General features: G+C 44.6%; 1 protein-coding gene across 7 annotated transcripts in view; it reads right to left on the bottom strand.

Annotated features, from left to right (window-relative positions):
• Window positions 1–16,651, bottom strand: part of UBLCP1 (ubiquitin like domain containing CTD phosphatase 1) — a 165,739-nt gene that overhangs the window by 79,611 nt on the left and 69,477 nt on the right. For all 7 annotated transcript variants that reach the window (XM_078653735.1, XM_078653733.1, XM_078653729.1 and 4 more), the window contains one exon: window positions 13,548–13,585. In XM_078653735.1, the coding sequence (XP_078509861.1) occupies window positions 13,548–13,585 (38 nt within the window). The remainder of the gene's footprint in view (window positions 1–13,547; window positions 13,586–16,651) is intronic.

Below are 16,651 nucleotides of genomic sequence, written 5' to 3'. Positions count from 1 at the left end.
TTTCTCTATAGTAGAACTAAGACCCAAAAAGCAACATCCCGTTTTATTGCCCTGGGACTAATTGTGGCCAAACGGTTGATTACCAAAAGGTGGCGTTCCTCTGAACCCCCTGTCACACGAACATGGAAGCGCTCGTTACAGGTATGGGCCAAGCCAGAAAGTGTTGCTCTGCGTAAAGAGGATGCGCTAGGGTTGCGTAAAATAATCGCAATACACTGGGACACAATGCTGCAGGAACTACAAGAAATAGACGAAACCCCTGAAACTGCGCCCGCCACTATGCCAGATAGGTTTTGAAAACAGGAACTAGGTGTGTATTGCTGCAACCTCTCACAATAACCAAAAAGACACTCCTAAATGGTGCGCACCATATATACATTACACATAACCTACATGTTATGACAAAGATGTAGTCTCATGCCTACTACCGGTGGGATTTAGGGTGGGCTCTTCAAACTCTCAGGAGGCGCTATGTTAAGTCAAGTCACATCCCACGTTACATTTTAGTTATCCCCATCCTTCCTATCTGCCTCCCCAGTTAGCAGCTCAAGCTGTGGTACATTTATTGCCAGGTAACAGATAGAATATACAATTGACAGTCGCTAGCATGTAAAATGAAAGATTTCTATTACCCGCAAAGTGCGAACCAAACCGTCATATGCAACGGCCTGAGCTAAAAGTGTTACAATATCAGACTGTGTAACATGTGCTTAATGAGTCAAGTCAAATATGTGATGTATATTGCATATACCTGCTTTGTTCTGTGTCAATAAGAAAAAACAATAAAACAGATTTAAAAAGTGTCGGAATTGTTAGACAAGTGTCGGACACAAGGGTGAGTCACAATCGCTCCTGGGGGGTCTATTTCGTGTCCAGTTGCAGATGGGCAGCTTCATTATTAAGACATTTCAGGAGGGCCACTGGCTCTCATTGATTGTCTAGCACACATTTGGACTGCCCACAGTGCCTTGGGCACTGCACTGTCGGACAGCCATGGCTCTTGGAAATTTTGTGCGAGACTGGTTGTAGGAAAGCAGTAGCAGACAAAGGTTAAAATCAAATATTGCTGGTTAGGTTACAGCAGAGATGCTGCTCTACCATGTCAAGTGGGGAGAAGATTAGGAGTGGGACACTTCTTTCTTTGCACCACTCACATTTACAGATGCTTGTTTTTTGTCATAAAGAGAACTTAGCTTCTCTGGGTGCAGATTGAAGGAGTGTGCCTCTTTATGAAGTGGCTCCCCCACTTTTTGGCCACTGGGACGGATGTTTTTGACTGGATGTGCAGTGGGTCCCTGCTAAACAGGCCCCAGTGCCAGCGCTCTTTCCCTAAAAACTACATGTTCAAATGGCAAGGACTTCAGCACACTTGTAAGTCCCTTGTAAATGGTACCCAGGGCATGGGTACTAAAGAGGGTCCCAATGGGCTGCAGCAAATATTATGCCACTCCAAGGGACCCACACAAAATGCATGCAGGCTGCCATTGCAGGATGCGTGAAACGGTTCAAATCATTATGGTGCAGCCTCCAACTAGCTCTGGGATGCCTCCGGGTTGCCATGAGCTTTACAATTCCCTTAGCATAGCACACTGTGTGCCATGCCCCTGTACACTGCATGTATTATATGTAAGTCACCCCTACAGAAGGCCCTAGACCTCTAAGGCAAGGTGATTTATATTACATATGAGGGCACATCTTTAGGAGCAGATGCGTCCCTGTAATATCTAGTTCCATTGCTAAGCATTGCAAGTGATCAGGAGACCAAGGTATGTACTGCGCACTGGTCATTACGAGTTACCCAGCTACACTGAAAATAATAGTGTTTGGCATCAAACACCTGGTTGAAATCTATACTGGTGCCAGTATCATATTTATTGTGAAATGTGCCCAGAGGTGCCCCCTGAAAATCTACTAGTCCTTTAAAATGTTGGCTGACTGGTATCATCCAGCATGCCACCAGACAAGTTTCCGACCCTCTGTAGGCGAAAGCCTGTGCTCTCAGAAGCCAGAAACAATGCCTGCTCCGTAGGAAGATGTCCACACCTCCTTCAGCAGGATGGCTAGTGATTTTGCATATCAAGGCCAGAGACTTCAAAGCCTCTGCCGCCTTTGATATGCGACCCTGGCATTCCCCTAGACCTGGGGAACGTGAGCCCCAGCACATTTGACACCGGGGCAGGTGGAAACTTAGGTAGTTTGAAGGTGCGTCACACAGGCTAGGCACACTCTAAGGTGGGCCACATGAAGTGGACAGTCGAATGGGGTTTCATCATCTTAGTTTTGGTGAAATTAGGAACTCTGGGTCCTCGCAGAAGTGGTCATATAGGGGGGTGTAGACACCCCAGTGGTAGGTAGCTCATTGGTTACTGCCCTATACTCCCCTAAATCCAGTATTTAGGAGTCCCCCGAAACCAGAGCAGCAGATTTGTCTACCTGGGAACAGAAGGACCACAAAGAAGAGCCATCGCCGCAAGAACAGAGGACCTGCTCCAAAATGGACGCCAAACCATGCCTGGCTGTTGGTACCTCGACCATTTCAAAGACCTGACTCGTCCAAAAGCTGTGCATCCTCCCAAACCCTTGGGAGGACTATCTAGTGCTTCAACAACCACTTAGCATCTCCCTTGGGGTGGAGAAGCCATACACCCTTCATCTGTATTCACCGACTGCATCTACCCGGTACACCGTGTCGGTGCCCATTGGGTCCACAGAGGGAGCAGCACACAAGGACGAGATCATTGAGGCTCTAGGCGGTCAGCACCGCCCCCCCTGGTTTCGAGATACTAGACCCTCCAGGTTTCGAGACACCAGACCCTCCAGGAGCTTCCCTACATCAATACCTTGGGTTCAGGACTACCTGCATCAATGAAGATTATTGGTGTACAGACATGACACTACAGACGAGCAAGACCGATCTGCATGTTGAGAGACTCCAAGGACAGCGAGACCCATGACAAGAGTGGCCAAGCAGTCCTGTTTTCCCCTCCTCTGCAAAACTGACTACAACCATGAGAGCCTGAAACACAAGCAACCCCCCGGACAAAACACCTCTGCACCCGAGCCACCCAACCCACCCACCCAGCAGTCTGGGTACACGACAACAGAACTGCACCCTTGCACAAGAGAACCACGCAAGCAGAGTCACCCTTTGGGTTCTGCTGGATTTGTCCCCAAGTTCCCACTTGCAGCCTTTTTGTTAGAGGTACCCCCTTCCATCAACTTGAACTTGTAGCGCTCGAGGCTACCTACAATGCGACCAGCCTCTCTGCACTCGCAACCGTTTGCAAGTATATGTATGCAGTGTATGTTTCTCCCATTGGATAACATTAGCACGTTCGAGGCTCAGCTCAAAAACGTTATTTGAGGATTTGCCTGTTTTTCTGTAAAGGCTCTAACTCCGAAAGTACTGAACTGATTCCAATGATCTTGGTGTCTAAATTACATAAAAACTTGTTATTTTTCTAAATTGGACTCGGATGTCTTCTTCAGTGTGTGTCTCCTTCATTGCCTCTGAGTGATAAGCTTAAGCTGCCAGAAATCTTTGTGAAGGATTGAGAAGCCTCTGTTCTCATAGGGATTAATTAGAAGAAGCTAGAGCTCAAAGTCTGTATTGAGAAACAGTCTATAAGCCAAGCAGTCTACCTCTTCTCTATTCAAGTTACAACATTACTGAGGGTATTGTCCTTACCCACTGTAGCACACAGTCAAAGTTTCGGCCTCTGGTTACAGCCATCCACTACAGAGGGGTGAAGAGCTTCTTCAAAGAACAATGCCATAGGTCTCGCATTAGGAAAGTTTGAGGTATTGGTATTGTAAATGACACATTTTTTTATTTATGTGTTGGTTTTGAAAATAGCGAAATTAATAGCTTTGTCATTTACAATGCCAATAGTTTTAACTTTCGCAAACGTGACACATAGCATTTGTAATGCAATATGTGTTGTATTTACATGACTTAGATGTATTAATATTACAAATAACAATGTCTTATTGTTTTTAATAATTAATACTTAAATAAAAGTTATTGTAATTTATAATGGCAATAGCTTAAACTTTTGTAAATAACTTTTGGGAAGATTATGTTCAGTGTATTTTATTGTGATGAAAATCCAAGAACAGAAGTGAAATATTAACATCTTTTTGTTACATTTGTAATAAATCGTGAAACATTGAGAAAACATTAGAACCAGTTGTTGTTGAATGGTTGCACAGAGTGACGCTGTGGCGGCGAGTGACGCTGTGGCGGCGAGTGACGCTGTGGCGGCGAGTGGCGCTGTGGCGGCGAGTGGCGCTGTGGCGGCGAGTGGCGCTGTGGCGGCCAGCGTCGGCGAGTGACGCTGTGGCGGCGAGTGACGCTGTGGCGGCGAGTGACGCTGTGGCGGCGAGTGGCGGCGAGTGGCGCTGTGGAGTTGGAGGGTGGAGTTGGAGGGTGGAGGTGGAGGGTGGAGGTGGAGGGTGGAGGGTGGAGTTGGGAGGGTGTAGTAGTGCTTGGATGGTGGATTTGGATGGTGGATTTTGAAGGTGGAGGATAGAGTGGTGGGCGGGTAGAGTGGTGGTGCTAGAGTGTGGGCGCTAGAGTGTTGGATAGGGTGGAGAGTGGGGGATGGATGGAGTGGGGGGTGGATGGAAACACTACAGAAAACAAGCTCTTGTGAATTAGAAGGCCAAGATTACTATGGGCAGTCAGAGATGCAGGGTGAGCAGGGTTTTAAGTGGGAATAAAAACAAGCAATGGGACCGTGACAGTGAGAAAGGAACACATAATAGTCCTAGGAAGGTCACACGTGCAAACATTTCTATTTTTAAAATTTATATTCCATCAAAACAAAAAGCATTTATTTTACTGTCTTCTTCATGGACATACGAATGTTTGTATTTCTTAAATGTGTGATGTTACTACTTTATTGCCCATGAAACACGTTCTCTTGTAAGAGCCGCCCTTTTCCCCAGGTCTAAAAACGGGTGCTCTGATAACCTGTTCAACAAACCACAGCAAAGCTCATCTTGAAGAATTGTATGAGAGGCCCCGGTTATGTTTCTTTAAGATGTAGCCTGGAATGTTCATTCAGGTGATGTTGTGGGATTCTAGCCTGATGTCATCCCAGTGGCATTAGGGAAAGTTGGCCCAGCTGTGTCTGGCAAGAGGCTGTTTGGGCTCTTTATTCATTTATAATAAACACACCTGAAGATACTGTTACAACCTGTTTGGTTCATTCCGTCCACCCCTGCTCCCTGACCCCTGTTGGGTTCTCCCGCTGTGAAGCTTATTGTAGAATGTTGAGGTGTTCTCCAGTGAGGAGAGTGGATGGCCAATAAATGAGTTGTACTTTCTCCAGCTGTGTCCTGTTTCTTCAGTACTTCTCAACTTCCAACACTGGCGACGGACCTGTGCAGGGGGCAGTTGTGGCCATCTCCCCTGTGTGTGCTCTCTCCACACAGAAACGTACAAGGTCTTTGAAGTAAGGGAAGATATATATGTATTGGAAGAAGACGAACAAGATTTTGTGAAATGAGATCGCCATGAGCGTTGAATGTAATTGACTTTCATTGTGCTTCGGTGCCTACGGTGAGAGAAGTAGTCGGAAGAGATTGAAGTGGGTCTTAAAAGGAGCCGGTTTACTGAGTGGAGCGCGTGGAATTCATGACGTGTAAGCACCTTAAAACCCCTGTTATTTCACGTACCTTGCTGTTGAAGAAGGTTGGCGTGAGCAGATTGACGGCAGGCAGAGGAGGTTTTCTGGTTGTCACCGCTACAGCTTGTCGGCGGGAGTCCGTCTTGGGCGTTCCTTCATATTCAAGTCCCATATGCAGCACATACTGTGGCGTCTGCGAGTGAAAATTCCTGCCTCTGAGCAGTGCCTGGGCATAGCGGCGCTTCGGAAGCTAAATCAGTTTGACTTATTAATCCCTGGAGGCCGATTGCGGAGAAGCGCTGGTGTGAGGAATCTGTGCCGGAGAAGCAGTGTCTGGGCATAGCGACGCCTCGGAGAATCCAGCCCGCCCACTCCTGTCAGTGTATCAGGAGGCCATCTACATCCGGGGTTTGGCGGTGTCGCTCGACGGCGCTAGCGTAGTTTCATCAGATTCCCTTTCTGAGGAAGAAAAGAGTGTCAGGGTGCCCAGGTTCCGTCAGGGGAGCATTGCCGGCGCACCATGTGCAAAGGGCCGGTTTCCCTCAAGTCAACCCTGTGATAACGTTAACATCCGGATGTTAGTTTCTGCTAAAGAACCCGGAGAAGAAACAATACTGACTCGCCCAGCTCAAGTATAACTAGGATCACCACTGAAGTCAGCTTACAGAGAAGTCACGAGGAAGTGAACATTAGTAAGAGCTGCGCATCGCTTGCAAATTTGTTCCGACTGTGGGTGTTCGCCCTGTTTTAAAAGCGTCTGGCTTAAGGGTTCAATAGCTGGTGAACTCACCCAAACTTTCCAATATCCTTTTTCCCCGCAGTGATTTTACTGTTCATGTATTGGTCATAATCTATGAGGGGGCTGTGAGCATTTTCCTAGGGTGTATTTTAACTCCTTTTGCTAAGAGATTTTGGTCAACCTTCCTAGCCCACCATGGCAGCAGCAAGCATGAACCAACTCCCGCCTTTCCTAAATGACATAGGGGAACCAGAGAGAAGCTGGAAGGAATGGGTGAAGCTTTTTGAGTCTTACCTTATAGCAATTGGGGGACAAAGGTTCAACTCTATAAGGAAACAACATATCCTATTCCACAATCTGGGTGTGCAAGGGCGTAAAGTATATGAAAATCTATCTGTTCCAGAGCAGGATGTAAATGCGGTGGGGGAAGTGGATGTGTTTGTGCAGACCATGGAAAAATTAGAGAAACATTTTGGGGATAGAATCAATGTGGTCCTGGAGCGCCATAAATTCTTTAAAAGATGTCAAGGGAAACAGGAGTCAGTACAGAATTATATTGCAGATCTGTGGGGACTGACTCAGCTATGTGAATTTGGGGATCTCACCGACTCCCTCATAAGAGATCAATTGGTGAGGTGTACCAATAACCCACGTATCCAGGAGAAGTTGTTGGCTAAGAATCCAGCGCTAAAGGAAGCTGTTGAAATAGCAAAGTCAGTGGAGCATACAGCAAGGTGTGTCAAAGAGATGAGACCAGAAGGGGAAGTAGTGGCTACCATAAGTGATACTGAGGAGAGATTAGATGTGTACAAGATGAGGTTTAAAGAAAATGCCAGTACCAAGGTAGAGCACAGAGAGAAGAGCCCTAAGTGTTACCGGTGTGGCAGTAACAACCACTTTGCTACCTATTTCCAATGCCCAGCCAGGTATGTCACTTGCAAGAAATGCAATAGAAGGGGGCATTTTGCCAGGGTGTGCCGCGATGGCGAGTTACATTCAAGAGAAAACGAAAGAGGTACTGAAAGGGGTGCAAATAGAGAAGTAAAATGTATTGAACAGAAAATGGAAAAGTTTATTTTGCAGGTAAAGGATATTGATGACACTGTGAATTCCATTTATCCTAAATGTGATGTATTAGTAAATGATGAACGCATTGAAATGTTTGCTGATTCCTGTTCTCCGTTCACCTTGATTAATAAGGATGACTATGTTTCCATGGGGGAAAATAAGATAAGTGATCTAAAGAACCCTGATATTTCTCCTTCAGGATACAATAAGGGCAATATACCCCTGCTGGGAATGAAGGATGTGCAGATCCAATTCAAAGATAGGAAAACTTATGGGACAATATATGTAGTCAGGTCTGGTTCTAACCTTTTGGGATGGGTTCATCAAAAGGAGTTGGGAATCATACTGGACCCTAATAGTGCAGAACAAGTTTTGCTTACTGAAAAATTCCCGGGAAGTGAAAAGATCTGTGATGAATTCAACCCGCTTTTCAAAGAGGGGCTAGGATGCCTGCACAACTTCCAACATAGGATTAAGCTAAAACAAAATGCCAAACCCGTGGTGCATGGCCTGCGCACCGTGCCCCTCAAACTTAAAGAGCCCCTAGAAAATGAACTGCGCAAGTTGTGCGATTTGGACATTATCCAACCAGTTGGCTGTTCTGAGTGGTTGGCCCCTATTGTTCTCGCAGCCAAATCCAATGGGGAAGGCATCCGCCTCTGTGTGGATTTGCGCAGTTTAAATGACTGTATCTGGGTGGAGAGACACCCTTTGCCAGTCATTAATGAGATGCTAAGCACCATGGGCCCTGCAAGATATTTCAGTGTAATAGATCTATCCATGGCGTACCACCAGATCGAATTGCATCCGGACTCAAGGCCACTCACGGCGTTTATCACGCCATTTGGAGCTTTTATGTTTAAAAGAATGCCGTTTGGCCTTGCGTCAGCGGCAGCCATTTTCCAAAGAGTCATGCAGAAGATCCTCGAAGGAGTAGAACACACTGTGTTTTCAAGATGACATCTTGGTATATGGTAAAGATTCAGAAGAACACGATAATGTACTAAGGCAGGTTTTCAAAAAACTCATGGATGCAGGACTAACTGTCAAAAAGGATAAGTGCAGGATTAAGGTGAAACAAGTCGAATACCTGGGTCATTCCATCACAGAACAAGGTTTCAAACCAAAAGGAAGTTTAATTCGTGCAGTGAAGGAGGCTCCGTGTCCACGTAACAAAGAAGAACTCAAATCCTTTTTGGGGCTCATGGAGTACATGTCTAAGTATGTGGACAATTTTGCAACAAAGTACGCGCCCATGAGAGAGATGTTAAAAAAAGACAGGGATTTTGTGTGGAGTGTGGAGCAAGAGGCTGTTGCGAACGCTCTAAAGGAGGATCTAATCAACTCCCCAGCGCTTGGTACGTTTGATCCAACCAAAAAAAACATTCTCGCAACAGATGCATCAAACTACGGTTTGGGTGCCACACTAGTCCAGAAGGATGGTAGTGAAGAAAAGGTAATTGCCTATGCGTCCAGGAGCCTTTCTCCACCAGAGAAAAACTACTCTGTAATTGAACGAGAAGCCCTGGCGTGTTTTTGGGCGGTCAGACATTTCAAGTTTTTTCTATGGGGTGTGAGGTTCACGATACGGACGGATCACAAGCCCGTCATATATGTATTTTCGGTGAAAGGTCTGGAAAATTGCACCCCACGCATCAGCAGGTGGATTCTGGGATTAGAACATTATAATTTCAAGGTCGAACACGTGCCAGGCAAGGAAAATACAATTGTAGATCTCCTCTCGAGATCACCGTTACCAGAGGAGGAAGAACCTGACGAGGCTCTAGACAGCCCAATAATGATGATGAATTTTCCTGCCATCACAGAGAAAGAGTGGGAAGACAGTATGAGGGAAGATAAAGAACTTAAGGTGCTAATGGAACAGATCAAGAAAGGATGGCCTAACAAGAAAAGGGATGTTGAAGCAGAGCTAGAAGAGTTCTGGGAAGTACGGAATGAATTGAGTGCCATTGGAGGAAAAGTGTACCGAAATAACAGAGTAATTCCGCCCAGAGAATTACGGAAGAGAGTCATAGACTTGGCGCACGAAGGTCACCTTGGGCGTAGTGCCACAAAAGCTAGAGTGAGAACGAATTTTTGGTTTCCCAAAATGGACAACATGACGGAGGAAGCCGTGAAGGAATGTGGGGCATGCGCTAAGAGTGACAAGTCTAAAACAATACACAAGTCTCCACTCTCTCCAGTAGGTGTTCCAACCAAGCCATGGAGCAAATTGGCATTAGACATCATTGGACCTATGCAAAATCTTGGTGTGCAAAAAAAGTTCATGTTGGTTCTGATGGACTACACCTCTCACTGGGTGAAGCAAAAATTTGTGCACAACATCAACACCAGATCAGTGATTCAATTTCTTGAAGTGTTTTGTGAAGAAGGTATACCCTCCACATTAGTTACCAACAATGGGGTACAATTCACCTCCGAGGAAATGCAGAGTTTTCTGGAGATTTCAGGCATCAGACATGAGACCACAGCTCTTTATTGCCCCAAAGCAAATGGCATGGTGGAGAGAGCTAATAGGGTCATCAAAGAGAATATCCAGCTGGCCACTGTGAATGGACAAGATGTTGAGAATTGTTTGAGGGAATGTCTGTGGGCTTACCAGTCGCCGCCCAATAAAATAACTGGGGTCTCTCCTTCTGTGTCTTTACGTGGAAGGGAGCCTAGTACCAAGCTTAAACCCTGTTGGTTAAATGGGGGCGATGTCAGGCATGTAGATTGGGAGGAGGCAGGAGAGAAAGTCAAACAACATCAAATTAAGTACAAACAGTGGTACGATAAAAAACATGGTGTGAAGTTTCAAAGGTGGGAAGTGGGGGACATGGCGCAAGCCAGAAGGAACACTAAATTGGGAACTGACATCAGCAAGTTCTACTCCCCCAGCAGGATTGTCAAAGTGTTAAAAAATGTTGTACAGTTTGAAAATGGTCAATGGTGGAGTTTTGACAACATTGTAAAAGTGCAGCCATAAACCTTTCTTTGCAGGAGCATTCTGTTATCCCCTTCGGGGAGCCAACCAGGTGTTGTGAACTCGTACCTGTTGGTACGCCCCGTGGGTACTCATTATAAGGAAGGGAGATGTGTTACAACCTGTTTGGTTCATTCCGTACATCCCTGCTCCCTGACCCCTGTTGGGTTCTCCCGCTGTGAAGCTGGTTGTAGAATGTTGAGGTGTTCTCCAGTGAGGAGAGTGGATGGCCAATAAATGAGTTGTACTTTCTCCAGCTGTGTCCTGTTTCTTCAGTACTTCTCAACTTCCAACAGATTCCCTTTTGTGTCTTCCTGCTTTTCTAACTACAACAAATTTGGCTACGCTTGTACTCTTGCCAGATGGGAAAGGTGATACAGTGAAGAGGATAGATTAACCCAAACGTGGGAAATAAAGGACCCAACTCGTCGAGGAGAGCAGCGCTGAGACGTTTTTCTGTTTTTTTTTAAAAAGAAGACTTTCTACATGAAATTCTGCCTGATATCGAAAGGTCACACTTGAGACTGTGTTAGTAACCGTGTTAGATCGGGTAAGAGTCATCGGCGCTGCGTGCAATCTGAAGCAGTTAGCGCTGCGAAGTCCACAGACCAGCTGCGTGTGAGTTAAGAGGCATTTGTTAATGTTTAACTACGAAGTGTGCTGTTCGCTGGAGGAACATCAAGGAATTGAATGATATGCGCAAGATAATTAAATGTAAAGACTGCTGGCGAATGATGAAGCTTTAAATTAGATGGACATACATTCATTCATATTGCTTCCTTGGCAGCCTCAGTAAAGGGGCCAGAGATTGAAGTGGCATAGATGCACACGGATATTCCCCTCTTCCCCCTCAGGCAGCACATCATTGCAGAGCATGTCCTGCTGCTCACAATCCCACATAAAGATAGCAAAAAAGAACTGCTTCTGGGAAGGGTGCATAAGGAGTTGGCACGTGTGTGATTAAAAAAAAGATCAGAAGAAGCCATGTTTGTGGGCAGGGTCTGCAAGGCGATGTTGAAAGCTTAATTTGCTGTGTTTAATTCGGGGTTGAAAGCAATGTGAGAAAGAGCAGAGGAAGTGAGCAGGCAGACATAGAAGCCAAACAGTCTGTGTAGCTGCCTTTAAAAGAGTGGCGGAAATGTCAGGGGGTCTCGAGGAGCCCCTGCAGGATACGGTGACGGGGCTTATCAAAGAGGCATTGAAAGGGTGCCCTCTTGTTGGCAGACGTGACGGTGCTGCAGCATGCAGCCAGAGGAAACGAAGACTTCCAACGGGTATAAATAACCGCGCTCGTACAGTCGTGGCGTAAGTGGGCTGTGCATTGGTGGTCACTGGTTTATAAAAGGCTTCTTGGCCTGTTGGCCGACCTTTTCGTGCCCAACAGCTGATGTGCAGGGGTCCAGGATTAATGCTCACCCCCCAGCTCGAAGAGCGCGGGAGTTTGCTGGAGCAGATCTGACCATCGATTTTCTGCCCAACAGTGAAAAAGTTAGAAAAAGACATGCCCTAGGGCAAAAATTGCCGTTTAGGAAATTCATTTTAGAAAGCCAACATAAACCCAGTTCTACTTGCTTGTCACCTACTCCGAATTATTTATAGCCTTGATTTTTGGTGTAGTAAAGTCGATTAACAATATTGCTCGCAAATGCACAGCTGGAACGGCCCAAGTTAGTTTACATTCATTGTATTGGTATTATTCGTATTGTGGTTTCCTGCCCTTTGTGAGGCCCAGGATGCTTTCGCAATTATTCTGTAAATTGCTACTTGTATAGCGCTCGAAATCATGTTGTAGTTATCTGAGAAGGAAAGAGGACATGTTGGTATTCAGTTCCTAATATCAGTTGCACATTCAGAAGTAATATACTAATATAGCCATTGCTATATACAAAGCTAAGTCTTAGTTGTCTTAAATTATCAGTGCATCACTGTGCGACAGTTTCAGTTTATAACAAGAGCTGAGGAGGTTGTTGGTATGGATTTAAAGCATTTTTTAGAAGTGTCTGTAAAGAAATTATGAAAGCAACTCAAATGCAGCCCATAAGGATTAGAGGCAGGATTAATTTTACTTAAATGTAAGGCCGTAAATGTCAAAATCGGAATAACTGTCACACAAGCTTAAAAACAACAATCGCCGAAAGAAGCTTTTAGGGGCAGGGGAGCGGATCCCTTTGAAGCACGGCCTCGCGGCCGTGAAAGAAGTGTGAACAGCAGGGATGTAATTAGGAGGGGGAAGGAGAAGTGAAGAAGTGAGGCTGAGCACGCTGGGGAAGCAACAGATAGCTTTGATGCGGACGCGCGAGGCAGGCGGATGGAAAGCGCGTGCAGCAGGGGGCGGAGCGGATCGAAGTGAAGCTGCTGGTGGCAATGATGCGAGGCAGGCGGATGGAAGCGCATGCACGGACACATGCACTCGTCGAAATCCGCCGCCTGGTTTAGCTTTCCTGATCCAACCCTATAATTCTCAACATATTCATTCTTTGCGGAATGGAATAGTCGAGACCTAAAAAGGTGATCTCCAAATATGCTGCAAGGCTCCCCTTATGTACAGTCTTGTGGTACCTGGCCAAAATAGGAAGGAACCAATAATGTCAAAGTACATTTCATGCTGAGAAGTGTCACCGCTGTAAAATAATTAACCTTAAGGAAGCTGGCACTCACAATTTATCATGGCCTGCTTATGTGGGCAGTAATGCCAGAATATGTACTCAATATAGCTAAAGACATTTGATCTTAGCAACGAACCAAAGGCTAACATTTTTTTGCTATTTAATGAAATGGTGTCCTGCCCTGCACCCATTAAAAGTTCTAATCTGGTAATCACAAAAGGACCATGTTACCTCCTGCAATACCAAGGTTAATTCCCAATGGATTCTTCTCTATATAATGCAAGTTAAATCCCAAACTGTGGACACAACTTACTCAGGGATGCCCTAAATAGATTTGCATTTATGTGTAAAGCCACTACACTAAACAGCTACATTAAGAATTATTTGGATATGTAAAGATGTGTAAGTGACACAAAACCACAAATACAAAATGATTTACAGTACACACAAAGTGTGTTCTGAAGAGGTTTCTTTTAGCCAGGATAATGATGGTGGTTGTAAGAATCCCTACCTACCTTCATTTTAGCTTCAATCCACTTCATGCTTGTAGCGGCTGCAAAAGAAGATAATTTTTTTTAAAGTCTAATCGAAGCAGGAAAATAGAAATGCTATACATCTTCATGGTGGGACAGCACACACAACCCAACTCTTCTCCCATAATTGAGATCCTGTTCTTGAACTGCAATCAGATTCTTCCAATTTGTTTTTTCCTATGACCCCCCCACCCCCACTGTAGAACCCAGTTCTTTACTGCACCCATCTTTCCTACTTCCCTTAGTCCTTCATACTCCTCTCCTTCCTTTACATAAATGACATTTCAGTAGCAAAAACAATGTGAGACTTCATCCGTCACTCCTCCCTTTGCATCAATAACATTTCTCCAGCGGCAGCAAGATAAATGCTGCCTTATTTCCCCCATATAAGCAGAAAAAACTCCCAAACACCAAAGAAGGCTGTGAGAAGCTTACAAATACACTGCCCCATTAATACAGATGAGTGGCAAACAGAACTAGCTGCCACAAGAAGATGCTTTAATTTTATTGCCAGCTAGCATGAGGGAGTGGAGTCTCTAAAGAGAAAATGTGTTGTTATGCAAATCGAAGGCTAAAATGAAAGCATGAGTTCCATATAAAACACACACAGACGCAGATAGTTTCCAATTAATACGTTTTCATTATATGGCATTATTTTTTTCATCTTTCAAAGCGGCTTAAAAATAGTCGCATAAAGAACTAAAACTATTTTTTAATCCCCAGGAAAAGCTTTAGAAATCAAGGAGGTTACTACTGTCAAATCAACATGTTATGTAGAGCCCTGGCGACAACAGTTTCATCTGGTCCATAAACAAGACCTCTATGGCTGTCCTAGAAAGAATTTTCAACAACTGCAGTTCCTTGACAGCAGAAGGGAACGAATGCCTGGAAGGCAGCATCGCAATGGTAATAAGTATTTAGCAGTGAGTAAGATACCTGCTTATGAGAACAATAAGAGCCAGGGGTTCTGCTAATCTGCTTAAACCACCCCAAACCAATGGAGGAAGTCTTCCCAGGCTTCTTAGAGCTCAATGAAATACAAAATAAAAATAGTATTATCGGTCACTTTCAGAGATAGCACGGGTGTATGTACTTCCTGATCACAAATACCGGTTGCAATTTGCAACTAGAATTTCTGTGACCACAAGATTTTTATTGTAGGCCAACCTATGTACGAATAGGTTAGTTTACAAAAAATGATTCACAATCTACCCTATATTATTAACATTCAAGAGAAAGGTCACAAATTGTGAATCACTCCTACGGATGTCACTAGGATGGTTGCTTGCTGAGGTCAACAGTCCAGTGGGTCTGTCATTGCCTCTCAATATAGGAAACACATTTTTTTCTGTAAATACAGCGCATTTTCCTTAAAGGAAATAAGCCCACCTTTAAAAAGATATGTTTACCGACTAAACACCCAAAAACTTGTTTTTAACCTTCACAAAGGAGAAGGGGCCCAAAAGGACACCTTCCTATCTGCAAATGAGTTACCACCGCCTTGGAGGAATTAGTAACTTTTCAAAAGTTTGCAACCTGATTTGCAGTCGCAAAACATTGAGACCGAACTGCAATTTGAAAGTGAGACTTTAAACATGCCTAACCACTTCTAAACCTATTTTGCGATCAGGTTATCCTTTACTGAATTTTAAAATGGGTTTAGTAAATACCAAAAAGCAAATTTAGAAGACGCAAAATTTCACATTTTGGGGAATCGCATGATTTGCAATTGCTAATTAGCTTAGTGCATCAGGCCGATACACATTTCCAGATCAGTGGAAACTTCACCCCAATGCACACTGTATTTTTTGTTTTTTTGTGCTAGATCTCAAACAAGCTGAACTAATCAGTCCGATCAATCATAGCTTCACGGTTTCGTTTTTTTATCGTAAAGAACAAACTAACTCAGACCTGGATGTCTTCCTAGTTAAACAGGGTTCCTATTTAGCAAGGTCATAATGAGTCAGAGGTTGCTTATGCTCCCAACTAACGGGGACCTTGCATGGCAGTTTGGGATGGACTGTTCCCAGCGGTACAGGACCAAGCTAGATTTGCATACATCGGTTTCCTATTTGGGTGGCACACTGGGAAAACGTAAGACTGACATGCTCCCCGAGCAACTGCCACTGGCTGTAATTTTTCAACCATTCTTGTTGAAATGACCATGTACACATCTAGATTACCAGAGTATCATTGCAATTACATTGTGTGAGAGCTCTAGTAATACATGGGTAAGACAATAGGAAGATTGTGGTTCAGACATGCTAACGTTCTTATGTGGACTACAATGACTCGATGCATCTAGCTAGCAGTCTGCTAGCTGGTTAACTGTATGGGAAAATGGGCCCTAAGAAAGCAGCAGATTGCACATAGATCAGATACTTGCTGCTCTCTTAAAATAGATTAGGGGAAAAATAGCAGATTTAGTGGGCCTTGTAGTCTTAATTCGCCTCCGCTTCCACAAACAGCCTCTTAATCTCAATTCTTCCTCCGTGCAGAGACATGTCGGAATCTCTTCGCCTCCCAAGACCTGATTTTAACACCTCCCCAAGGTTTTAAATCAACAACCCCATCAAGGTAGTCAAGTGAATCGGCGAACATTGAACTGACAATTCTTAAGAGGAATTTCAAAAACCTAGAACTGACTGAACAGCGTTAAGGTGAGTAAGAAAACCCCTTACAGGACCTTTTCTTAATGCCTTCTGCTCAAGGAGCCTTTTTTCCAGAGTCTTCCCCCAAAGAGGTTTAGTCAATATCGTGGTCAAAGAATGTATTCAATACTTTATCCAAGGATTATAAAAATAGACTTCCAAATCTATGGCAGCGAGCAAACGGTTCAGCCTTGAACTGACAAGCTGGAGAGGTTTGCTAGAAATGTGGAATTGAATGGAAAGGTAAGGCACAATTGCAAGCCTTGCTATGCTTACCCGTGGTGTAGTGCACTCTGGTTCTCGGCTTTTGACAGCAATGCTGAATACGTGTTAACCTCGGATCAAATCTGTGTCTCTGTACACCTATCTGGTCTGTTATCACCTGCAGGGAATCGGCATCTGCATCTGCTAACCACCCATTTTTTTTTACATCAT

This window comes from Lissotriton helveticus, chromosome 7, assembly GCF_964261635.1.
Source record: "Lissotriton helveticus chromosome 7, aLisHel1.1, whole genome shotgun sequence".
Classification (NCBI taxonomy): domain Eukaryota; kingdom Metazoa; phylum Chordata; class Amphibia; order Caudata; family Salamandridae; genus Lissotriton; species Lissotriton helveticus.
This window is presented reverse-complemented; position numbering and strand designations above follow the sequence as displayed.